This window comes from Microcaecilia unicolor, chromosome 3 (genome assembly GCF_901765095.1).
Source record: "Microcaecilia unicolor chromosome 3, aMicUni1.1, whole genome shotgun sequence".
NCBI lineage: Eukaryota > Metazoa > Chordata > Amphibia > Gymnophiona > Siphonopidae > Microcaecilia > Microcaecilia unicolor.
The window spans coordinates 371,483,755-371,510,147 of record NC_044033.1 but is presented as its reverse complement, the minus strand read 5'-3'; the positions used below and the strand labels follow the sequence as shown (position 1 = coordinate 371,510,147).

General features: G+C 47.5%; 1 protein-coding gene across 4 annotated transcripts in view; it reads right to left on the bottom strand.

Moving 5' to 3' along the window:
* ZNF512 (zinc finger protein 512) overlaps positions 1-26,393 on the bottom strand; it is a 99,258-nt gene that overhangs the window by 17,224 nt on the left and 55,641 nt on the right. For all 4 annotated transcript variants that reach the window (XM_030198576.1, XM_030198577.1, XM_030198579.1 and 1 more), the window contains exons 9-10: positions 20,715-20,891; positions 20,300-20,401 (exon numbers count right to left, since the gene is read on the bottom strand). In XM_030198576.1, the coding sequence (XP_030054436.1) occupies positions 20,300-20,401; positions 20,715-20,891 (279 nt within the window). The remainder of the gene's footprint in view (positions 1-20,299; positions 20,402-20,714; positions 20,892-26,393) is intronic.

The following is a 26,393-nucleotide window of genomic DNA, read 5'->3' as shown; positions in this document are numbered from 1 at the left end:
TGGTTTTTTTTTTTTGGGGGGGGGGGAGGGAGGGATAGATACGCTTCACCAATATAACATCAAAAATTCTTCTATGTTTTACTTGTAACATTCTATTTGGTATCTCTATTGGTAGCGTCTGGAACAGGTACAGAAATTTCAGAAGGACCAACATTTTAGCTACCACAGCCCTTTCCAATCAAGAGCGATGCAATTTTGATCACAGATCTAACTCTGTACAAACTGCCTCTACAGCATGTTTTGGGGGGAAGGGGGGAGTTCAAACTAAACAATGATTCCCACAGTGGTATCAGCTGTATCCCCAAGTATTGGATATTTCCCTTCGCTGATTGAAAAAAAAATGGAAATGGTGTTATATACTGGTTCTCTTCTAATCCCACATTTACAATTAACACTTCTGATTTAGGTGAACGTTCCAGCGAACCCTTAAACATATGTGGTAGGAATGTACAATTATATGGTGTTTTGGCCTCAGGTGTGGGAGAAAGTGAGGAATTGTACAGGAGAGAATTGGAATATAGACATCAAAACATGCCTACTGGGATTGCTTCTGGAATGGGAACCTGGTAGGGGCTACCCACAGTGGCTCCATGATTCTAGCTGCAAAAATGACAACAATGAGGTTGCAAAGGGACTTACACTAAAGGGTTGGCAGGCAAATTCAACTATATGAGAAAGTAACAGTTGAGCTATGGGGTAAAGCACCCCAGTTCCAGAACCAATGGTCTGGGATACAGTTGGCAGGTGAGACTTGAAGCATAATAGGGTACTAGCTTATTATTGGGATATCAGAGCAATAGCTTACTAGAAACCCATGGTACAGGGGGAGTCTATTCATATTTTTATATATACTGTTCATATCCTTATTTGGATGGGTATTTAGTCATATAGAATAAGGTTTTTCCTACTATAAGAATATTAGTATTATAAGGATCTCTACAGTATAGGATTATTGGAAATAAAACCCTTCAACTGGAATGGGTATGGGATATTGGGGGTGGGGGGATAATAAAATGATATTGGAGCACTTTGAAAAGAGAACCATCAACCTTGGACTAAGTTCTTTCTGGTTTGCGTTATCAGACTTAGACAGTTTAGAGGACTGGCAACTGAATCTAGGCATTGTACCATATACACAGTGAAAATCTGTTGGGATCACTTTTTCTCTTTGTTTCTTTCTATGTAAGTGGGTGGGGTGGGGATTTATAGGGTTGTGAGAGATGATTCTGCTTGTATTGAAACGTGAGTTACTAAAAGATTAAAATGGAAAAAAAAACTTCTGATTTGGATATTTTTACCTTGACTCCCAATAACCTACTGAAACTTTTCAACTTCTCCATCACTGTAACCAAAGATTGGCTTAAACACCACCAGGTCCCCTAGATCCCTCTATTGCTGTGTTCCAAGACGTGGTCATCAGGGACATTACAACTATAGCCACCCATGTCCCGAGGAAACACTTTGTAAATTTAACATGAACCAAGTTTCAGGATTTAAATCAACTCAAACAGAATTCTAACTTGATCAAACGAGCAGACAAGGAGAGTTCCAATGTGATACAGACCAGGGGAGTAAGAAGTCTCAGAAGTCTGCAAACATTTAGACACGAGAGAACATTATGCTTTATTATCTGAAGATCCGACTAAGAACCTGGTCCAACGTATTCAAAGTTTGGTTGTTGAAGCCCGAAACTGGGGATACATCACCAAGGCAGAAAGTAGGTTTTTGCTTGTTGCTAAACCACGGACACTGGCATTTTATACTGCACCTAAGATCCACAAATCGTTGGACTGTCCTCCGGGAAGACCTATAGTGTCCCTCAGGGGTACTCTTCTGGAACCCTGTTAGCAGTTTGTTGACCATTTTTTGAAACTTCTGGTGGGACAGGCTAAGTCCTATATAAAAGACACCACACATTTTCTGAGAATCATTCAAAATATACAAGGTATCACCATCTACCTGGAGGCATCATATTTAAATATTCCTCAGGAACGTGCATTGTCTATGGTGAAGGAAACAATGACATCTCATTATGGGGCACACCAAATACCACTTTTTTTTTTTAATCAAATTGGCTCCGTTGGTGTTGAGACAATTATTTTTCCTTTGATGGACAATTTGTTTCACAAATACAGAATAGCTATTTTTTATTCCTTGAAAATTTTTATTCCACATTATCCACTGTTCTTGGCAGATTACAAATTTACATTCATAAAAATCACATTACAAATTGTTCAGTACACATAAATGGGCACTGCCATGGCTCCTAGTATAGCAAACTTGTATGTTTCAAGATTTAAACAACAATTCTTGTACATCTCAGATGGTTTACTTACATTAAAGTGTGGAATTGCTTCATCAATTATTTTTATTTGGCCCAATGGCCAAGAATCTGAGTAGATTCCTAAACTGGCTAAATTCCTTGGACCATCATTTATGTTTTTCCACGGAATTTCATACCCAAGCAGTTTCTTTTTAGGACACTATAGTCACAAAACTTGTTCCAGTTCTATAGTATTTAGGAAACCGAATGAGAAAAATAATTATTTACAATACACCAGTTGTCATCCTAGGAGTTTGAAACAGACAGTACCCATCAGCCAATTCCTACAAATCTGTCTGTTGTTCTACAGACCGGGAATTTAAAGAACAAGCAAGTATATTTTCACAAAGATTCCTTTGCAGGGATTATCAAACCCAGGTAATAAAAAATGCTTTTATTAGATCGTCCTACTGAACACAGGAGAAACAGGTATGCGTCCTTTCTTATTCTGACAGATCCCAACTGATGGCAGCCAGTATTAAGCACTGGCCTATATTAGCTTTACATAATATCTTCAAACAAGGACCCAGTATTACATATAAAAGACCTAAAAATTTGGCCAATCATGTAATGAGCTCACAAATTGAGGAGTCATCAGTTTGGAGCAATGATTGTTTACACAGTCCCTTTCTTAATAGCAGATTATGGACTTTTCCTCTAGGAATTCATCAAAACCTTGTTTTAAACCCAGATACTAACTGCTGTTACCACATCCTTCAGAGCTTAACTGTTCTTTGAGTAAAAAAAATTTTTCTATTTGTTTTAAAAGTATTACGTAACTTCATGGAGCATCCACTAATCTTTGTATATTTTTGAAAAAGTAAACATCGATTTGCGTTTACCTGTTCTACTCCACTCAAGATTTTGTAGACCAGCCATATTTATTTATTTATTGTGAACATTTATATCCCACATAATCCCACTAAGGCAGGCTCTATGTGGCTTACAACATTTGATGAAAAGAACTACATAATAACTCTAGTACAAAACAGAGAATAAGGCAGATGGGGGTGAGGGAGGGAAACAGCAGGAGAAAGGAATGCGGGATTGCAGGAGATCAAGCAGCAGAGGAGTAAGAACTATCACAGAGGTAGGTCTTTAGGGACTTCTTGAACAGACTGTGATCAGCTGTCTCTCTTAACGTTGATGGTAGAGCATTCCAGTAACGGGGACACAAAGCTAAAAGAGAAGGCATAGAGTAGTTTGTATCTTAAGTTCCTCCAATTAGGAAAGTGGAGATTGAGGTAGGTACGGGACGACTTCTCGGAATTTCTGGGAGGGAGGTCAACCAGGCTGTACATATAAGCTGGAGCGTCCCCGTATACAATCTTGTGGGTAAGGGCACAGATTTTGAATTTGATACGTTCTTTAATCGGGAGCCAGTGGAGCTTCTCACGAAGGGGTTTTGCTGCCTCAAACCGAGATTTGCCAAACAGTAGCCTCGCCGCCGTGTTCTGCGCTGTCTGGAGTTTCTTAAGGGTATGTTCTTTGCAGCTGGTGTAAATTCCATTGCAGTAGTCAAAATGGCTCAATACAAGGGAGTGGATTAGAATCCTGAAAAGGTCAAACGGTAGGAACTGCTTGATACGCTTAAGGGACCTCATAGAAAGGAACATTCGCTTCGTAAATGACAAAACTTGAAGGTCAAGAGTCAAGTGGGAATCCAGAAAAACCCCAAGTAGCTTCAAACTTGCTGCGATAGGGATGGAGAAGTCCAGCACAGCAACCGTGCCCGGTATAGACTTTTTGAACTGGGAGGAGAGAATGAGGCAATGCGTTTTTCCTTATTAAGCTTAAACTTAAATGTGTTAGCCCAATTGACCATGATGGCGAGACTGTTCTGAATTTCTGCTGAGATTTCAACTAAGGAAGATCGGAAGGGGATGTAGATAGTCACATCATCAGAATAGATGTAGGGATTCAGGCCATGGCTGAAAAGGGCCGCTGCTAGTGGAGTCATCATGATGTTGAATAGGGTAGGCGATAGGGTTGAGGAACTCCACAGTGAGATCTCCAAGATGGCGAAATAGTGGACTGGACTTTGACCCGATAGGATCGGCAAGACAAACTCCCTAAACCAATCCAAGACAGTACCTCCAACACCATATTCAGCTAGCAACGTAAGGAGGAGATTGTGGTCAACCATGTCGAATGCGCTCGACATATCAAATTGAAGAAGATAGATGTTTTTCCCAAAAGACAGTTCCTTCCTAAAGTTGGACAGGAGAGTGACCAGTACTGTCTCGTTACTGTGATGAGACCGGAATCCAGATTGGGAGGAATGAAGAATCGAAAATGTATCCAAATAATCAGCGAGCTGAGAATTTACCATGCTTTCCATAGTCTTGACAAGTAATGGGATTGTAGCAACAGGGCGGTAGTTAGAAATAATACTAGGCACACACTTCGGGTCCTTTGGGATTGGTGTCAGGAGAATGTGACCATGATCAACAGGGAAGCGCCCGTGCTGGAGCATGTAGTTTAGATAGGATGTGAAGTCAGCAACAAAACACTCCAGCGCCAATTGCAGCAGGTAGTTAGGGTAGCTATCCAGCTTGCAGTGCGTTCGTGAAAACTTGTGAAGGGCCATAGAGACCTTCTCAGTGGTGACCGGCTCAAAGGAGGACCAATAGCGGTTAGTAGGGCAAGGGCCAAGTGGGAGCGCAAGGCCAATAAGGAAGTCATCAACTCTAGTGGAGCGAGTTCCGAAGTAGAAGGATTTTTCTCCCTGAAATAGTTGGCCAACTGGGCCGCTGATGGCATGCCATCACTTGGTGAAGTAACTGGGGTGGTGTCAAGTAGAGAATTCAGCTGACGGTAGAGCTTCCGTGCATCCAACATAACTGTTTGAATTCTTTTCTGGAAGAAAACTCTTTTGGCTTGCTTGATTGCATATTTGTAAGTGCGATGAGAGAGCTTCCAAGCTGATAAGGCGTGGTCGCTTATAGACTTAAACCAAGCTCTTTCCAGCCTTCTAGTTTGTTGTTTTAGTGCTTTAAGGTCATGACTAAACCAAGCTTTAGATTTGCGGTGGGAGGAGGATTTAAATTGCAAAGGTGCAAGACTGTCTAAGATGTATTGACACCTGCTCTCCCAACAAGTGAGGTAATCAAAGGAGTCAGCGTTTGCTTGCCAGTCAAACCCATAAATTTGTTTCCAAAATGAACTCAGATCAACTTCCCCTCTTGTACAATAAGTAGTGGGCTCCTTGGGGAGTGGATGGCTAGTCTTCCGCCAGTGGATGGCAAACCTTAATTGGTAGTGATCTGTCCAAGGGACGGCAGACCATGCAGTATTAGCTACACAGAGGATAGAGTCATTGAAGAACTTGTAAGCAAAGAGATCCAGGGTGTGGCCTTTTGAGTGCGTCAGATGCAGATCAGGATAATGAAGATCCAGGAGATTGAGGAAACTCGGGCACTGACAAGCGCTGGGAGAGTGTTGATTTTCTAAATGGAGATTCAAATCGCCAAGAATAAGGAGGTTGGAATAATTGGTGCAGGAAGTAGAGATAAAGTCCATGAAATTGGCCTGACTGGCAACCCAATTGTTTGGTGGCCTGTAGAACAGGATACAACATAGACAATCTTGAAGAGATCTGCTGTAGACCTTGATTGAAGCAATTTCGAGACTGGGCGATATGGATTCAGCTAGGGAATCAACTCGGAGGCCTGAGTGATACATCACGGCAAGGCCCCCACCTCTTTTCCCTCCTCAGCCATCTTTTCTACAAACTGAAGAGCCCTACCCTCTAAGTTTTTCCTTGTATGACAGGAGTTCCATCCGCTTAATCACTTTGGTCACCCTTTTTTTTTTTTTACCTTTTCTAATTCTGTCTTTTTTTGAGATATAGCAACCAGAATTGCACACAATAATCAAGGTGAGGTTGCACCATAGAGTGATACAGAGACAAAATATTCTTTATCTAATTTTCTATTCCTTTTCTAATAATTCCAAGCATTCTGCTTGCTTTTTTGACTGCTGCCGTAAAAGCACACCAAGCATAAAATTTTAACACATTGTCCACAATGGCACCTAGATCTTTTTCTCGGGTGATGACTCCTAAAATGGAACCTAATATCAAGTAACTATGATATTCTTCCCAATGTGCATCACTTTGCACTTGTCCACATTAAATTTCATCTGCCATTTGGATGCCCAGTCTTCCTGCAATTTATCACAGTCCGTATGCTTTTAAACAACTTTGAATAGTTTTGTATCATCTGCAAATTTAAATCACCTCATTCACAGTTCCCATGTCCAGATCATTTACAAATACGTTAAATCGCACTGGTCCCAGGACAAATCCCTGGGTCACTTCACCATTTACCTTCCTCCACTGAAAGAAATGGCCATTTAACCCTACCCTCACGAGGGACTTCTGTCAAAAGCTTTCTGAAAATCTAGATACACTACATCAACCAGCTCACACCTTCAAAGAAATGAAGCAAATAGGTGAGGCAAGGTTTCCCTTGGCCGAATCCATGTTTACCCTGTCCCATTAAACCATGTTTATCTGTGTGTTCAATAATTTTATTCTTTATAATAGTTTCCACTATTCAGCTCAACACTAAAATCAGGCTTACTGACTAATTTCCCAGGTCACCCCTGGAACCCTTTAAAAATCAGCATAATATTAGCCACCCTCCAATCTTCAGGTACTATGCACAATTTTAATGACAGGTTACAGAACTCTAATATCAGATCAGCAATTTCATGTTTGAGTTCTTTCAGTACCCTGGGATGTATACCATCCAGTTCAGGTGATGTACTACTTTTAACATGTCAATTTGGCTAAGTAAGTCTTCAAGGTTAACGGATTTGTTTCAGTTCCTCTGTATCCTCACCCTTGAAAACCATTTCTGGCACAGGAAGATCTCTTACATACTCTTCAGTAAAGACAAACAAAGAATTCATTCAGTCTCTCTCCGCTATGGCCATGTCCTCCCTGAGTGCTCCTATTACTTCCTGATAATCTAACAGTCTCACGGGCTTTTTGCTTCGGATATACCTGAAAAAGTTATTACTATGAGTTTCTGTCTCTTCAGCAAGTTTCTCTTCATATTCTCTTTTAGCCTTCTTTATCAGGGGTCCTTTTACTAAGGTGTGCCACAAAATGGGCTGTGCTAGTGTAGGCATGTGTTTTGGGTGCGCAAAGATCCATTTTTCAGGCCTTTTTTAAATTTTTGCCGAAAATGGACATGCGTCAAAATAAAAACTGGCATGCATCCATTTTGGGTCTGAGACCTTACCGACAGCCATTGACTTAGCGGTAAAGTCTCACGCGGTAACCGTGCGGTAATCATCTACGAGCGTAGAATGATGATTACTGCCCGGTTTCCATCGCATACAGGAAAATAAAAATTATTTTCCGGTGTGCGTAGCGGACGTGCGTAAAAAACAAAATTACAGCCCGGGCCGTGCGGTAACTCCAAATCAATGCATGTAGGACACACGTACGCGGCTTAATAAAAGGGCCCCTCAATGCTTTGCATCTAACTTGACAGTTCTTATGCGCCTTCTTGTTTTTTTCATTAGGATCTTAATACATGGAATACATCTGGTCTGGGTTTCCAAGGCGGTATTTTTTAAAAAACTTCCATGTCTGATTTGTGGCTGCTACTTTTAGCTTTTTTTTTTTTTTAATTAAACTATTTTCTTCATTTTATCATAGCTGCTCTTTGAAAGGTTAAATGCTGCTACAGTAGATTTCCTTTATTTATTCATTATAAACCGCCTTTATGAACAGATTCACCCAATGTTATGATCACTGTTTCCCCAGTGGACCAAACACTGTTTCCTCTTGCACTAACTCCTATGTTACACCAAATACTAGATACAAAACAGCTCCCCCTCTTGTCAGTTCTTGAACCAGTTGCTCCAAGAAGCATTTATTTAGTCTAAGAATTTTACCTCCCTAGCATTTCCCACTGTGACATTTAGCCAGTCAATATTGGGATAACTGAAGTCATCTATTATTATACTGTTGCCAAATTTGCTAGCTTCCCTAATATCTGTTAATATTTCTTCTGGCCTGGTGGACAGTAGTATAGTCCTACTGGTTTACTCGTTCCCATCACACATGGAATTTTCTATCCGTAAGAATTCCACATGGCTTGTTTCCTGCAAAATTTTTATTTTGTTCGATTCAATTCCCTCTAACATATAGCACCCCCCAACACCCAAATTGATCCACCCTATCATTACAATATAATTTGTACTCTGGTACCAGTATCCTATTGGTTGTCCTCCTTCCACCAGGTTTCGGGGATGCCATCAAGGTGAAATTAGGCCTTACCTGCTAATTTTCTTTCCTCTAGATCCTCCAGACCATTCAAGAGGCTTGGGTTATGCACTCCTACCAGCAGAAGGAGACTGAAAACTACTTCAACGAAACAATTATAAAGCTCCAACTCATACTACCTACCAGCATTACTGACTACACAAACATCCTGGAATGTCTAGACCCAATACCTGGGGAACACCCAGCAGATTGATCATGGACCAACTTTGACCCGCTCTCAGTAGACGAAATCTCACAAGGGCTTGGAAGATACGCCAAATCGCAATGCGAACTAGACATCTGCCCCACCAATCTAATAAGATCTGCCCCTAAACAATTCAAAACAGACCTCACTAAACACATAAACCACAGGCTTCAAAATGGACTCTTCCCCACGGACAAAGGAAACATCTTACTTACCCCTCTGCCTAAAGACACTAAGAAAAGCACAATGGACCTATCCAACTATTGACCAGTAGCATCTATCCCGCTCATAACCAAACTCATGGAGGGCATAGTGACAAAACAACTTACTGAATATCTAAACAAACACTCAATTCTACAAGAGTCTCAGTCAGGATTTCGATCGAATCACAGCATTGAAACTGTTTTAGTGTCTGCAATGAACTCATTCAAACAACTACAACTGGTAGCAATATACTTCTCCTACAATTCGACATGTCCAGTGCCTTCGACATGGTTAATCATGGAATAATATTACAAATACTAGAATACTTCGGAGTAGGAGGCACAGTTCTCAAATGGTTCAGAGGATTCCTGACCACAAGATCGTACCAAGTAAAAACGAACACGAACATATCAGTCCCTTGGATACCTGAATGCGGAGTTCCACAAGGATCCCCCCTCTCACCAACCCTCTTCAACCTAATGATGATACCTTTAGCTAAACTTCTAGCCAATCAGAACCTCAACCCTTACATATATGCAGACAATGTCACGATCTATATCCCGTTTAAACACGATCTGAGTGAAATCACCAACGAGATCAACCAAAGCCTCCAAATCATGCACTCCTGGGCAGATGCCTTCCAGTTAAAACTTAATGCAGAAAAAACACAATGTCTTGTACTCACCTCACAATATAACACAAACAACTTCACCACCATAACCACACCATATTGTTCTCTTCCTGTCTCACAAAATCTGAAAATCCTTGGAGTTACCATTGACAGAAACCTCACACTCGATACCCACGTGACGAATACGACGAAAAAAATGTTCTTCTCCATGTGGAAACTCAAAAGAGTAAAAGCTTTCTTCCCGAGATACATCTTCCGTACCCTAGTACAATCAATGGTAATAAGTCACTTGGACTACTGCAATGCACTATACGCTGGATGCAAAGAACAGACTAACAAAACCACTGAATCCACACTCCGATCTCCTCCCCTTAAGACGGGGGAATTCAACTGCAGATGGGCACAAACAGTACCACAAACTGCCCTTAGTAAAACTCCAGGACCCAAATCACAGGAGCTACTAGAAATATCAGCAACTGAAGTCTAAAGAAATTATCATACTGAACTGTCCGAAACACTGGGTGGGCTCTTGAACAGTCTGGAGGATCTAGAGGAAAGAAAATTAGCAAGTAAGGCCTAATTTCACCTTCCTCAGCAACCCTCTAGACCGTTCAAGACGCTTGGGACGTACCAAAGCAGTAAACACATCTAAGGGTGGGACCTGCGAAGCCCAGAGGACAGGACTGCAGCTCCAAAACTGGCATCCTCCCTTGCCTGTACATCCACTCTGTAATGTTTGACAAAAGAATGCAGGGAGGACCACACCGCCGCTCTACAAATGTCCACCAGTGGAACAAAACTACTCTCTGCCCAAGAAGCCGCCATCCCCCTAGTGGAATGTGCCTTGAGCCCCACCGGCACCATACGGCCATGCAATATGTAAGCCAAAGAGATGGCATCCTTCAACCACCGAGCTATAGATGCCTTAGAAGCAGCCGCTCCCTTCTTGGGCACCCCATGAAGGACAAATAACCTGTCCGAAGACCTGAATTCCTCCGACCTGCGCAAGTAAACCTTCAACACTCTGCGCACATCCAATTTCGCCAAACGACGCTGAGAAGCATCCCCCTTCCGGTCCCCCAAGACCGGCAACAAAATCACCTGATTGACATGAAAAGAGGATACCACCTTAGGCAAAAACGAAGGCACTGGACGCAGTGAAACCTTTTCCTTAAAAAACCACAGAAACGGAGACCTACATGAAAGAGCCTGAAGTTCCGAAATCCTGCGAGCCGATGATATAGCTACCAAAAAGACCACCTTCATAGTAAGGTCTTTTATCGAACAAGACTCCAAGGGCTCAAAAGGAGAACTCGCCAAAGAGTCAAGAACGATATTAAGATCCCACTGAGGAACTACCGGCCGCTGAGGAGGACGAAGCAACTTCACCCCCCTCAAAAAACGGACCACCTCCGGGGAAGACGCAACCGACCTGCCCTGCACTTTACCCCGAAAACACACCAAAGCAGCCAGTTGCACCTTCAAATATGACAATGAAAGGCCCTTCTCAAAACCATCCTGCAAAAAATCTAAAATGCACAACACAGAAGCTGTCGAAGGGACACACGCCCGGTCCCCACACCAATCTTCAAATATGCGCCACACACGCACATAGGCCAAAGACGTCGAACGTTTGCGAGACTGCAGCATCGTCTGAATCACCTGAGGGGAAAACCCTTTCCTTCTCAACCGTTCCCTCTCAAGGGCCACACCGTAAGAGAGAACCGAGCCGGATCCGGCATGACAATTGGACCCTGTCACAACAGCACCGAGCCCCCCAGCCACAGAGGCTCGCCTTCTAACAAGTGCATCAGATCCCCGAACCACGGCCGGCGCGGCCAATTCGGAGCCACCAACAACACCGGACCCGCATGACATTCTACCCTCTGTAGGACTCGACCTATCAAGGGCCACGGGGGAAACACGTACAGCAATACCCACTGAGGCCAAGGAAGGACCAACGCATCAATCCCTTCCGCTCGCGGATCCCGGCACCGACAAATACCGAGGAACCTGGGCATTCTGTGCCGACGCCATGAGATCCACTACTGGCATTCCCCACTTTAGAACTATCTGGTCGAACACCGACCTGTGCAGAGACCATTGTCCAGGGTCCAAATTGTGTCTGCTTAGAAAATCCGCATTCACATTGTCCACCCCGGCCACGTGCGCTACCAAAATCTGCACTAGATGCCTTTCTGCCCAACTCATGAGCAGAGCCGTCTCGATTGCCAACCGCGGACTCTTTGTACCGCCCTGCCGGTCGACATACGCTACCCGCTGTCGCGTTGTTGGACATGACTCTTACTGCCTTTCCAACCACACTTGAGCGAAACGCCAACAGAGCTAGCCGAATCGCCCTTGTCTCCAACCGATTGATAGACCACTGAGCTTCCTCTGTCAACCACCGCCCGCCCCTGCGCGGACCGACCGAGACACTGAGCTCCCCAGCCCAGCAGACTGGCATCTATTACCAGAATCACCCCCTGAGGAGGTTCCAACGGCATGCCCTTTTTCAGATGGGCCGAGCACAGCCACCACTGGAGACTGCGCCGAGGAGCCCCCCTCAATGGCAACCGCAACTCCAAACTGTGTACCTGGGGAGACCACTGGAACAACAGAGCCGCCTGAAGCTGACGCATATGCGCCCTGGCCCATGGTACTACCTCTATTGTCGCTGCCATGAGGCCGAGAACCCGAAGGTACATTCGAACCGTCGGACTCTGAATGGACATTAACAGCCGGACCTGCTGCTAAAGAAAGGCGATCCGAGAATCCAGCAGAAAAACACAACCCACTGCCGTGTCGAACCGCACTCCCAAGTACTCCAGACTCTGCGATGGGATCAACTGACTTTTGACTACATTCACTACCCATCCGAGTGATTCCAGAAACGCGACCACCTGAGCCGTCGCCTCAACACTGTGAGCCTGAGACTTCGCCCGGATCAACCAGTCGTCCAGATACCGATGAACCAGAATTCCCTGCCTCCGCAAAGCCGCTGCTACCACCACCATTATCTTGGAGAAGGTGCGTGGAGCCGTTGCCAGACCAAAAGGCAGAGCACAGAACTGGATGTGCCTCCCTAAAACAGCAAAACGAAGGAAACGCTGATGGGCCTCTCGAATCGGCACGTGCAGATACGCTTTTGTGAGATCCAGTGACATGAGAAATTCTCCCTGACGAACAGCCACTATGATAGAGTGCAGAGTCTCCATGCGGAAGGATGGCACCTTGAGCTCCCCATTGACCCTCTTGAGATCTAAAATGGGTCGAAACTGGTCCTCCTTCCTCGACACTACAAAGTAAATGGAATAACAACCCATTCCCTGCTCGTGCCAAGGAACGGGTACCACAGCTCCCAACTGAATTAAGAGTCTCTTGATAGCCTTTAACTTGACTCGAGAGTGAAGAAACAGATCCGGCAGCGGGTGCTCGAACTCGAGCGCATAACCATCGCGAACGACCTCCAGCACCCACTGATCTGAAGTAATTTGGGTCCACCCCTGATAAAACAGACGAAGTCGCGCCCCGACCTTCACCAGAGGCTGGACCCGCACACCTTCATAAGGAGGACTTATTACCATTTCCGGCACCTCCGGAGGAGTCCCGACCTCCTCGACGACCCCCTCGAAAGGACTGCGTCCGCTGGAAAAACCGGCTTTTAGAAGGAGATACAAATCTGCCCAGTCTGTACCGCCTCGCGTCCTTAAACCGACCTCTAGCCGAACCACCTCGACTAGCCGCCTTAGGCCGTAACTCCGGCAACCGTGAGACCTTGGTATCCCCAAGACCACTCATCAGTTTATCCAAGTCTTCTCCAAACAACATAGAACCTGTGAAAGGTAGAGAACACAACTTTGCTTTAGAGGCTGCATCTGCCACCCAGCCCCTAAGCCAAAGAGCCCTGCGAGTCATCACTGCCAAAGCCATATTCTTAGCCGAAGCCCTTAGCAAATCATAAAGGGGGTCCGCCAAAAACGAAGACCCCATCTCCAATTTGGCCAGGTCCTGAACCAAACCAGTCCTATCTAACGCAAGCTCATCCAAGAGCTTCTCCGCCCAACGGAAACAAGCTCTGGCTACCAAGCCCCACACAGAGGCTTGCAATGCCAAAGCCGACAAATCAAAGCTGCGCTTCAGAAAGGACTCTAGCTTCCTATCCTGAGGATCCCGTAAGGCTGTACCGCCATCCACCGGAATGGCCGTAGCCCTAGTAACCGCCGTAACCACCACATCCACAGTAGGTGGTTTCAGCAGGGCCAAATCTTCCGGAGGCAAGGGATACAGCCGCGCCTTAGCCCTAGACATCTTACAAACAGCCTCCGGCACAGATCGTTCCTGAAAAACCATGTCTCTAATGTCTGAATTCATGGGGAAAGAACGGGAGGCTCTCCAAATCCCCTTAACCAAGTGATCTACCTGGGGTCCCTCCGCAGAGGGAGTGGCTGCCGGAGCAAACTTCAAAGTAGAAATCACCTGATCAATGAGCTCTAACAACTCTTCCTTATGAAAAATGCGAACCACTGAAGAATCTTCCCCAGGCCTTAGCCCATCCTGATCCTCAGACTCATCTAAGAGATCCTCCTCTCCTGGGTCACACCAAACCTCCGACCCAGGCAGAGAAAGTATCTTCATAGGCTCCGAAATATCCACCCGCGGGTGCTTAACTCCCACTGAGCTAGCAGCCTCCGGGGAACAAACAGCCTGAGAGGGGCCAGCTCTCCAGGCATTATACAGAGACCAAACAAACTCAGGGGGGAAACCAGACCCCCCCCCCCCCGGACGCTGCTGAAGCCCCAACAACACTTCCCGCAGTCTCCGCGACGGACCCCTTTCGCTCCCGAGGCGGCAGGTCCATCGCATGATCCGCGGCTAAACTAGGCGCGCTTACCGCCACACATGGGTCCCCCAGCGCCTGTACGGAATGCGCGGCCAAAAGGGCCGTGCTTCCCGCCAAAAATGGCTCCGTTGAGGCTGACCCGGGAATCGCAGCCAAAATGGCTGTGTTTCCCACCAAAACCGGCCCCGCCATTGCCAGCCCGGAATGTGCAGTCAAATCGCCACCCAACAACTCCGCCGACTCAGGGGAAAGCACGGGGGACAAAAGCGCTGACAATGTAGGCTCCCCACAAAATTTACATTGGCGACCTTTCACTTCAACGCCACGCTTCGCGCAAAACCGACACCTCGCCGCCTTAGACATAATGGCTGCGAACACAATAAAAACAAACAGTTGCTTTGTGCTCTGACTAATAGGCAAAACCGCCTAAGGCAAGAAAGCCCTTGAAGACGTTTCATCTCTGGACTGCCACAAATACGGCCAAAATAGCCGTCTTTTAAAGCGAATGCTACATACCTGTAGAAGGTATTCTCCGAGGACAGCAGGCTGATTGTTCTCACTGATGGGTGACGTCCACGGCAGCCCCTCCAATCGGAAACTTCACTAGCAAAGTCCTTTGCTAGTCCTCGCGCGCCCATGCGCACCCGTCTTCCTGCCCGAACCGGCTCGTGTTCGTCAGACCCGTATGTAGCAAGACAAAGACAAGGGAAGACACAACTCCAAAGGGGAGGCGGGCGGGTTTGTGAGAACAATCAGCCTGCTGTCCTCGGAGAATACCTTCTACAGGTATGTAGCATTCGCTCTCTCCGAGGACAAGCAGGCTGCTTGTTCTCACTGATGGGGTATCCCTAGCCCCCAGGCTCACTCAAAACAACAAACATGGTCAATTGGGCCTCGCAACGGCGAGGACATAACTGAGATTGACCTAACAATTTTTCCAACTAACTGAGAGTGTAGCCTGGAACAGAATAAAACATGGGCCTAGGGGGGTGGAGTTGGATCCTAAACCCCGAACAGATTCTGAAGCACTGACTGCCCGAACCGACTGTCGCGTCGGGTATCCTGCTGCAGGCAGTAATGAGATGTGAATGTGTGGACAGATGACCACGTCGCAGCTTTGCAAATCTCTTCAATAGTGGCTGACTTCAAGTGGGCTACCGACGTTGCCATGGCTCTAACATTAGGAGCCGTAACATGACCCTCAAGAGCCAGCCCAGCCTGGGCGTAAGTGAAGGAAATGCAATCTGCTAGCCAATTGGATATGGTGCGTTTCCCCACAGCCACTCCCCTCCTGTTGGGATCAAAAGAAACAAACAATTGGGCGGACTGTCTGTTGGGCTGTGTCCGCTCCAGATAGAAGGCCAATGCTCTCTTGCAGTCCAATGTGTGCAGCTGAAGGCCAATGCTCTCTTGCAGTCCAATGTGTGCAGCTGACGTTCAGCAGGGCAGGAATGAGGACGGGGAAAGAATGCTGGCAAGACAATTGACTGGTTCAGATGGAACTCCGACACAACCTTTGGCAAGAACTTAGGGTGAGTGCGGAGGACTACTCTGTTATGATGAAATTTGGTGTAAGGGGCCTGGGCTACCAGGGCCTGAAGCTCACTGACTCTACGAGCTGAAGTAACTGCCACCAAGAAAATGACCTTCCAGGTCAAGTACTTCAGATGGCAGGAGTTCAGTGGCTCAAAAGGCTCTGTTATGATGAAATTTGGTGTAAGGGGCCTGGGCTACCAGGGCCTGAAGCTCACTGACTCTACGAGCTGAAGTAACTGCCACCAAGAAAATGACCTTCCAGGTCAAGTACTTCAGATGGCAGGAGTTCAGTGGCTCAAAAGGAGGTTTCATCAGCTGGGTGAGAACGACATTGAGATCCCATGACACTGTAGGAGGTTTGACAGGGGGCTTTTACAAAAGCAAACCTCTCATGAAGCGAACAACTAAAGGCTGTCCTGAGATCGGCTTACCTTCCACACGGTAATGGTATGCACTGATTGCACTAAGGTGAACCCTTACAGAGTTGGTCTTGAGACCAGACTCAGACAAGTGCAGAAGGTATTCAAGCAGGGTCTGTGTAGGACAAGAGCGAGGATCTAGGGCCTTGCTGTCACACCAGACGGCAAACCTCCTCCATAGAAAGAAGTAACTCCTCTTAGTGGAGTCTTTCCTGGAAGCAAGCAAGATGCGGGAGACACCCTCTGACAGACCCAAAGAGGCAAAGTCTACGCTCTCAACATCCAGGCCGTGAGAGCCAGAGACTGGAGGTTGGGATGCAGAAGCGCCCCTTCGTCCTGTGTGATGAGGGTCGGGAAACACTCCAATCTCCACGGTTCTTCGGAGGACAACTCCAGAAGAAGAGGGAACCAGATCTGACGCGGCCAAAAAGGAGCAATCAGAATCATGGTGCCTCGGTCTTGCTTGAGTTTCAACAAAGTCTTCCCCAGCAGAGGTAGGGGAGGATAAGCATAGAGCAGACCCTCTCCCCAGTCCAGGAGGAAGGCATCCGATGCCAGTCTGCCGTGGGCCTGAAGCCTGGAACAGAACTGAGGGACTTTGTGGTTGGCTCGAGATGCAAAGAGATCTACCAAGGGGGTGCCCCACACCTGGAAGATCTGGCGCACTACTCGGGAATTGAGCGACCACTCGTGAGGTTGCATAATCCTGCTCAGTCTGTCGGCCAGACTGTTGTTTACGCCTGCCAGATATGCGGCTTGGAGCACCATGCCGTGACGGCGGGCCCAGAGCCACATGCTGACGGCTTCCTGACACAGGGGGCGAGATCCGGTGCCCCCTGCTTGTTGATGTAATACATGGCAACCTGGTTGTCTGTCTGAATTTGGATAATTTGATGGGACAGCCGATCTCTTAAAGCCTTCAGAGCGTTCCAGACCGCTCGCAACTCCAGAAGATTGATCTGCAGATCGCGTTCCTGGAGGGACCAGCTTCCTTGGGTGTGCAGCCCATCGACATGAGCTCCCCACCCCAGGAGAGACGCATCCGTAGTCAGCACTTTTTGTGGCTGAGGAATTTGGAAAGGACGTCCCAGGGTCAAATTGGACCAAATCGTCCACCAATACAGGGATTTGAGAAAACTCGTGGACAGGTGGATCACGTCTTCTAGATCCTCAGCAGCCTGGAACCACTGGGAAGCTAGGGTCCATTGAGCTGATCGCATGTGAAGGCGGGCCATGGGAGTCACATGAACTGTGGAGGCCATGTGGCCCAGCAATCTCAACATCTGCCGAGCTGTGATCTGCTGGGACGCTCACACCCGCGAGACGAGGGACAACAAGTTGTTGGCTCTCGCCTCTGGGAGATAGGCACGAGAAGTCCGAGAATCCAGCAGAGCTCCTATGAATGAGTCTCTGTACTAGGAGAAGGTGGGACTTTGGATAATTTATCACAAACCCCAGGAGCTCCAGGAGGCGAATAGTCATCTGCATGGACTGTAGAGCTCCTGCCTCGGATGTGTTCTTCACCAGCCAATCGCCGAGATAGGGGAACACGTGCACTCCCAGCCTGCGAAGCGCCGCTGCTACTACAGCCAAGCACTTCGTGAACATTCTGGGCGCAGAGGCGAGCCCAAAGGGTAGCACACAGTACTGGAAGTGACGTGTGCCCAGCTGAAATCGCAGATACTGTCTGTGAGCTGGCAGTATCGGGATGTACGTGTAGGCGTCCTTCAAGTCCAGAGAGCATAGCCAGTCGTTTTCCTGAATCATGGGAAGAAGGGTGCCCAGGGAAAGCATCCTGAACTTTTCTTTGACCAGATACTTGTTCAAGGCCCTTAGCTCTAGGATGGGACGCATCCCCCCTGTTTTCTTTTCCACAAGGAAGTACCTGGAATAGAATCCCAGCCCTTCTTGCCCGGATGGCACGGGCTCGACCGCATTGGCGCTGAGAAGGGCGGAGAGTTCCTCTGCAAGTACCTACTTGTGCTGGAAGCTGTAGGATTGAGCTCCCGGTGGGCAATTTGGAGGTTTGGAAACCAAATTGAGAGTGTATCCTTGCCGGACTATTTGGAGAACCCACTGGTCGGAGGTTATGAGAGGCCACCTTTGGTGAAAAACTTTCAACCTCCCCCCGACCGGCAGATCGCCCGGCACTGACACTTTGATGTCGGCTATGCTCTGCTGGAGCCAGTCAAAAGCTCGTCCCTTGCTGAGTCGCACGCTGCTGACGAGAGCGAGCGCGCTGGGGCTTAGCCTGGGCCGCAGGCTGTCGAGAAGGAGGATTGTACCTACGCTTGCCAGAAGAGTAGGGAACAGTCTTCCTTCCCCCATAAAAACGTCTACCTGTGGAGGTAGAAGATGAAGGCTGCCGGCGGGAGAACTTGTCGAAAGCGGTATCCCGCTGGTGGAGCTGCTCTACCACCTGTTCGACCTTCTCTCCAAAAATATTATCCGCACGGCAAGGCGAGTCCGCAATCCGCTGCGCATCACCACACCTTGAGCAGCGGCCCTGGGCGCAACATCAAAGGTGTCATACACCCCTCTGGCCAGGAATTTTCTGCACGCCTTCAGCTGCCTGACCACCTCCTGAAATGGCTTGGCTTGCTCAGGAGGGAGCTTGTCCACCAAGCCCGCCAACTGCCGCACATTGTTCCGCATGTGTATGCTCGTGTAGAGCTGGTAAGACTGAATTTTGGCCACGAGCATAGAGGAATGGTAGGCCTTCCTCCCAAAGGAGTCTAAGGTTCTAGAGTCTTTGCCCGGGGGCGCCGAAGCATGCTCCCTAGAACTCTTAGCCTTCTTTAGGGCCAAATCCACAACTCCAGAGTCATGAGGCAACTGAGTGCGCATCAGCTCTGGGTCCCCATGGATCCGGTACTGGGACTCGATCTTCTTGGGAATGTGGGAATTAGTTAAAGGCTTGGTCCAGTTCGCCAGCAATGTCTTTTTTAGGACATGATGCATGGGTACTGTGGACGCTTCCTTAGATGGAGAAGGATAGTCCAGGAGCTCAAACATTTCAGCCCTGGGCTCGTCCTCCACAACCACCGGGAAGGGGATGGCCGTAGACATCTCCCGGACAAAGGCTGCAAAAGACAGACTCTCGGGAGGAGAAAGCTGCCTTTCAGGGGAGGGAGTGGGATCCGAAGGAAGGCCATCAGACTCCTCGTCAGAGAAATATCTGATGTCCTCCTCCTCCTCCCACGAGGCCTCACCATCGGTATCAGACACATGGGCGCGCGAGGACTAGCAAAGGACTTTGCTAGTGAAGTTTCCGATTGGAGGGTCTGCCGTGGATGTCACCCATCAGTGAGAACAAGCAGCCTGCTTGTCCTCGGAGAAAAACATTTTTTTTTTTAAAACCTCGTTGCTGATGCCTAAACGCCTCAAGGGTACAGAGCGAGGTCTGTAGCCGAGGTCAAGCAGTCCTCCAGAGGAAGAGCACAGGGGGATGGACCCAGCCATCCAGGTGTGACACCCCACAGGGAATAAGAAGCCCCTTAGGACTTACACCCTGTAATAGAGATCCAAGTGTGGGTTCTCTAACATTTACAAACGGGCCTACCAGACTGAGTACACTGCACAGGCTGCACACATCTACACTCTGCTGAGAGCGAGAAAATACTGGTTAGTAGAAGGTCTGCACAGGCTACTTGTATAAGAAGTTTTAGTGTTCTCAGTCTCCCTATTCTAGACTTGTTATTGAATCCTTTGGTCTAATAATTGCAAACCAACCAAACCCAATGTAGCAATAAGGTTTTGATGTGTCACCCAGGTTTACAGTCTTTCAACAATAAATTGTAATACCGATTTCAAAAGACTTCTATAGGTATATACTGAACATTAAATTAGGTTTACCTCATTTGGGCAGTGGATTATATGGAACCTCTTAAGCTCTACATTCCATTTCTGCAGCACTTCTTTACTAAAAGTGGGAAGACCTGGCCGGCGGAACTTCAGCTAAGGAATAATCAAAAGATAAATCACTGTTACCAAAAACAGCAAAAATCCTCAGCCCTTTCAAGCCTGATTCATATTGGGTTCTTTTTCCGCTCTGAATAATTCCTGATTCATCTTTTGGCTTCTTTCTATATCCTGACTAGTCTCAGTTTCTACCACATATGACTTCTCTCTCTTCCTTCCTGTCGATGTAGCTACATCCTATGTTCTTCATAAATAGTGGCTTACAAATCTTGTTATATGTTCTGAAAATCTCTCCCGTTCCATTTTATTTTTCCTTGCAATATTGATGAGACAAAGGAATACCACATACCTTTCTATCATCTGGTACCAAATCCCGCAGCAACTTGCGCTTGGGCCATTCTTTGATCAGCTCCTCTGAGGCGATCTCATGCAGATAATAACTGGCAATCTTTGCTGACCTCCTCTGAACTCTCGCTTCGTAAGAGTTTTCCTTTTGCTGTCTTTGATCACCATGGCAAGAAGTCAACTGGAAAGAAGGGGCAGTCAGTGCATCAATGCCAAGAAGAAGGAAACAGGTGTCAAAGCAGTTACTTCAGTGAGGGAGAATGCCATGTAACCAGAATATGAAAGTCACGCGTTTCATATAATTGAGCAGGAAGAAATAAGGAGAAAAGAACAGCAGCAATGTCAACAAAAGAGGAGACAGCAAAAACAGGGCATAACAATTAAAAAATGTTTGGAAGAAACAGAAAGGGGACTTATTTACATAAATATGGAAGGGAGGAAAATACAGAAGAAAATATTTAGAAAGCGATTTATAACAACAGAAGAGAAGGTCAAAGCACACACAACAATAAGAGATCAAAAAAGCACCAAGGGCCGTTCAAGCTTGGGATAGTCAAGAGTATTGGTAGGCCCAACAAAGGACTCTTGACTATCCCAAGCTTGAATAGCCCTTGATGCTTTTTTATTGTTTTGGAAAGGAATTTATGAAACAGAAGGCATAAAAAGCTGAGCTCCTTACCTGTTATCCATAAACAGCAGGATCTCCATCTGCTAGCTGATGAACACAACTATCACACAGGTTCTAAATAGTAGAAAGCTATGAAATGGAAGTCCAATTTATCCTGCTGTCTAGGAAGAATTCCCACTGTAAGTAACTCTGCTTTCTCCATTAGCAAACAGGATGAATCGGCCACACTAGTGGGAAGTCCAAAAGCTATGGGTTGCCTCACCATTAAGTTACAATGTATCATCTACAATGTCCTTTGTGTAACAGAAGATGTTGACCTTCAACTTGAACAATTCACATTGTATTGCCTGGCCAAAAGCAGCGTCTCTTCAGGATTCTGTCCACACAATAGCATAAGGTGAAGGCATGGACTGAGGACTATGTGGTGACTTTACAGATATATCCTATACAGGCTGAAGGAAGATGAACACTCGGTGTAGTCATGGCTCTCATTTGATGTGCTTAGGCTGCATCTTGAAGAGGAAGAACAGCTAATGTATAGCAATACGAGGTGTAGTCTGCTAACCTATTTGACTGGGTTGTTGTGTGGTGAGTGCTTCAAAGCCAAAGCCTGTTTATGTCTTGTGTGCATAAGGCATTTTTGCCCCTGAGAGTATGTGACTTAAGGAAAAAGGTATGTGATACTATGTCTGATTTATGTAGAAAGCCGAGACCACTTTAGGTAGAAATTTTATGAGACAAGAACTTGCAGTTCACTTACTCTATGTGCTCTTGTGATAGCCACAAAGAACAAGACCATCCAAGTCAGGAATTTCAGTTGTAAAGTTTCAAGCGATTTGAAGGGAGATTTTAATCAATTGAGCACAGGCCACATTCAGTGCCCAGGGATTCTGAGGCTTCCTGACTAGGGTCTTGTGTGCCAGAGGTCTTTCATGAAGTTGGTGATTAGTGGATGGAGAGAAGCTGAGCAGCCTTCTAGCCAAGGGTGATATGAGACTGATACTCTGGTGCACCTTTACTGAGGAAGTGGTCAGTCTGTCAAGGGATGAATGATGGACCATCTTTTCACACCACAGTGAAAATTTCTTTCATTTAAGGCTACAAAGCCTTCTGGCGAACGGCTTTTGCACTGAAGATATTTTCTATTTCTTTGGAAAAACAGAGGATAATACTACCATTCAATCACTACTACTACTTAACATTTCTAGAGCGCTACTAGGGTTACGCAGCGCTGTACAAATTAGTAACTAAGGACATCCCTGCTCAGAAGAGCTTACAATCTAAAGGATGAAATGTCAAGTTGGGGTAGTCTAGATTTCCTGAGTAGAAGTGTTGTGATTAGGTGCCTAAAGTGACATTGAAGAGGTGGGCTTTGAGCAATGATTTGAAGACTGGCAGGGAGGGGGCCTGGCGTATGGGCTCAGGGAGTCTGTTCCAAGCATGGGGTGAGGCGAGGCAGAAAGGGCGGAGCCTAGAGTTGGCGGTGGTGGAGAAGGGTACTGAAAGGAGGGATTTGTCTTGAGAGCGGAGGTTACGGGCAGGGACGTAAGGGGAGATGAGGGTAGAGAGGTAAGGAGGGGCTGCAGATCGAGTGCATTTGTAGGTTAGTAGGAGAAGCTTGAGCTCTATGCGGTATCTGATTGGAAGCCAGTGAAGTGACTTGAGGAGAGGGGTGATATGATTATATCGGTCAAGGCGGAAGATAAGACATGCGGCAGAGTTCTGGATGGACTGAAAGGGGGATAGGTGGCTAAGTGGGAGGCCGGTGAGAAGGTTGCAGTAGTCAAGGCGAGAGGTAATGAGAGAGTGGATGAGAGTTCGGGTGGTGTGCTCAGAGAGGAAGGGGCGAATTTTGCTAATGTTGTAGAGGAAGAAGCGACAGGTCTTGGCTATCTGCTGGATATGCGCAGAGAAGGAGAGGGAGGAGTCGAAGATGACACCGAGGTTGCGGGCAGATGAGACGGGGATGATGAGGGTGTTATCAACTGAGATAGAGAGTGAAGGGAGAGGAGAAGTGGGTTTGGGTGGGAAAACAATAAGTTCAGTCTTGGCCATGTTCAGTTTCAGGTGGCGCTTGGACATCCAGGCAGCAATGTCGGATAAGCAGGCCGATACTTTGGCCTGGGTTGGAGAGATACAGCTGGATGTCGTCAGCATAAAGATGATAGTGGAAACCATGAGATGCGATCAGGGAGCCTAAGGAAGAGGTATAGATTGAAAAAAGGAAGGGCCCAAGGACAGATCCCTGAGGAACTCCAACAGAGAGCGGGATAGGGGAGGAGGACGAACCATGAGAGTGTACAATTGGAGAGAAGAGGAGAACCAGGAGAGGACAGAGCCCTGGAACCCAAAGGAGGACAGTGTGTCAAGAAGTAGGTTGTGATTGACAGTGTCAAAAGCGGCGGATAGGTCGCAGATGAGGATGGAGTAGTGACCTTTGGATTTGGCGAGGAACAAGTCATTAGATAGTGCCGTTTCTGTTGAGTGTAGGGGGCGAAAGCCGGATTGAAGCGGGTCGAGGATGGCATGAGAGGAGAGAAAATCAATGCAGCGGCTGTGAACGGCGCGTTCAAGTATCTTGGAGAGGAAGGGTAGGAAGGAAATGGGGTGGTAGTTGTAGGGACAGGTAGGGTCAAGAGATGGTTTTTTTGAGGAGTGGTGTGACCACAGCATGCTTGAAGGTGTCCGGGACGGTTGCAGTGGAGAGAGAGAGGTTGAGGATATGACAGATGGTGGGGGTGATAGTAGGCGCGATGGTGCTAAGTAGGTTGGTGGGGATGGGGTCTGAGGAACAGGTGGTGGATTTCGAGGAGGAGAGGAGATGGGCGGTTTCCTCTTCGGTGATATCAGGAAAAGAGGAGAAGGAGGCCTGGGTTGGTTGGTTGAGAGAGTGGGTTATAGGATGAAGAGGAGGAGAAGGTTTGGTGATGAATTCGAGGTTGATCTTCTGGACCTTGTCACGGAAGTAGTCGGCCAGAGATTGAGGAAAGAGTGGGGTGGGGGGGGGAGCAGAGGGCACTTTGAGGAGGGAGTTGAGGGTGGTGAAGAGACGACGAGGATTAAAGCTGAGGGAATTAGTCAATTGAGTGTAATAGTCCTGTTTGGCAAGGAACAGGTAGGATTGGAAGGAGGTTAGCATGAATTTGAAGTGAATGAAATCAGTATGGGTGCGAGATTTCCTCCAGAGGCATTCAGCCGAACGTGCGCAGGAGCGAAGGTATCGGGTGCAAGGGGTCAGCCAGGGCTGGGGATTGGTACGCCTTGAGGGACGAGAGAAGGACGGTGCAAGGGTGTCTAGGGCAGAGGCGAGAGTGGCATTGTAAGTGGAGACAGCTTTGTCAACAGATTCGGAGGACGTGATGGAAGGGAGGAGATCAGAGATAATAGAGGATAAGGTGAGGGGGTCAACAGCCTGGAGATTTCTGGAAGTAGTATTTAGTGTTGGGCGAGAATGAGGGGGAGGGTGCTGGAGTGTGAATGTGATTAGGTGATGGTCAGAGAGAGGAAGAGCTGATGCGCGGAAATTGGAGGGTGAGCAAGTAGAAGAGAGGACGAGATCAAGACAGTGGCCAGATTTGTGAGTAGGGGTGGAGGAGCTCAGTTGGAGGTTGAAGGAGGAGGTAAGAGTGAGGAACTGAGAAACATATGAGTCGGATGGGTTATCAATGTGTATGTTGAAGTCACCAAGAATGAGGGATGGGGATGAGGGCTCAAGAAAGATGGAGAGCCAGGCATTGAAGTCGGTAAGGAAGGAAGGGAGGGAGGGACTTATTGGGGGGGGCGGTAAATGACTGCAACTCTGAGTGGCAGCGGGTGGAATAGACGGATGGAGTGAACTTCAAAGGATGAGAAGCAGTGAGACTGAGGTAGGTGGAGAGGTTGAAAACTGCAGGAGGGCGAAAGTAGTAGCCCGACGCCGCCTCCGCGACCAACTGGGCAGGGCAAATGGGAGAAAAGATAGCCTCCGTGGCATAGGGCCGCGATTGAGGCAGAGTCGTCAGGGGTGAGCCAGGTTTCAGTTAGGGCGAGCAGTTGAAGGGAATGGGAGATGAAGAGATCGTGGGTGAAGGGAAGTTTGTTGCAGATTGAGCAGGCGTTCCACAGGGCGCACGAGAAGGGGAGGAAGGAGGGGAATAGAGATGAGATTGAAGATATCGCGGGAATGTTTGCATAGATGAGATGAGGACGAGGACAGGTGTGGGGGACCTGGGTTGGGATTGATATCTCCCGCTGATAGCAGGAGAAGGAGCAAGAGAATGCGGAGAAGGGTGGGTGAGGAAGGGCGACGAAGGCGATGAAGACGGGATGCGCTTAGGAGGAATGGGGAAGGGTTCGTGGCAGGAAGGAGGTGTTGAAGGTTGAGAGCTAGGAAAGAGGACGACGACAATAGGGATGGTGAGGTGGTGGGGGACAGGGGTAGGTAGGGTATTGCAGTAGTGAGCAGGATGGGAGAGGACATGGATGGGTAGTGAGATCGTGTGGTAAACAGCGGTGGGAGGGGGAAAAGATTAGGGAGGGACAGGGTAAGGAGTAGAATGTGAATGGGGGCCATGAGTAGTGACTGAGGTGTTCACAGGGCAGGTAGATGGGCTGGGAGACAAGCAGGTGAGGGTGAGCAGTCGGGCAGGGAGTGATGAGCTGGTAGGAGGATGGGCTGGGGGCAGGCAGATTTCAGGGTGGGCAGTCAGTCAGTCAGGTGATTGGCTAGCAGGCAGGAGCAGGTGGATTGGGCAGCAGGCAGGCAGGAGCAGGTGAGTGCGGTGGAGAGCACAGCAGCAGTACTGGAATAAGCTGGAACGGTATGAAGCAAGAGCTGGCGGACTGGAACAAGCTGGAACGGTATGAAGCAAGAGCTGGCGGACTAGAACAAGCTGAAGCGGTATGAAGCAAGAGCTGGCGGACTAGAACAAGCTGAAGCGGTATGAAGCAAGAGCTGGCGGACTAGAACAAGCTGAAGCAGATGGACTGGAGCAAGCTGGATCAGGCAGTCTGGAGCAAGCTGAAGCAGAAGGCCTGGAGTAAGCAGGGAGAGGCTGGATAGGCAGACAGGAACAA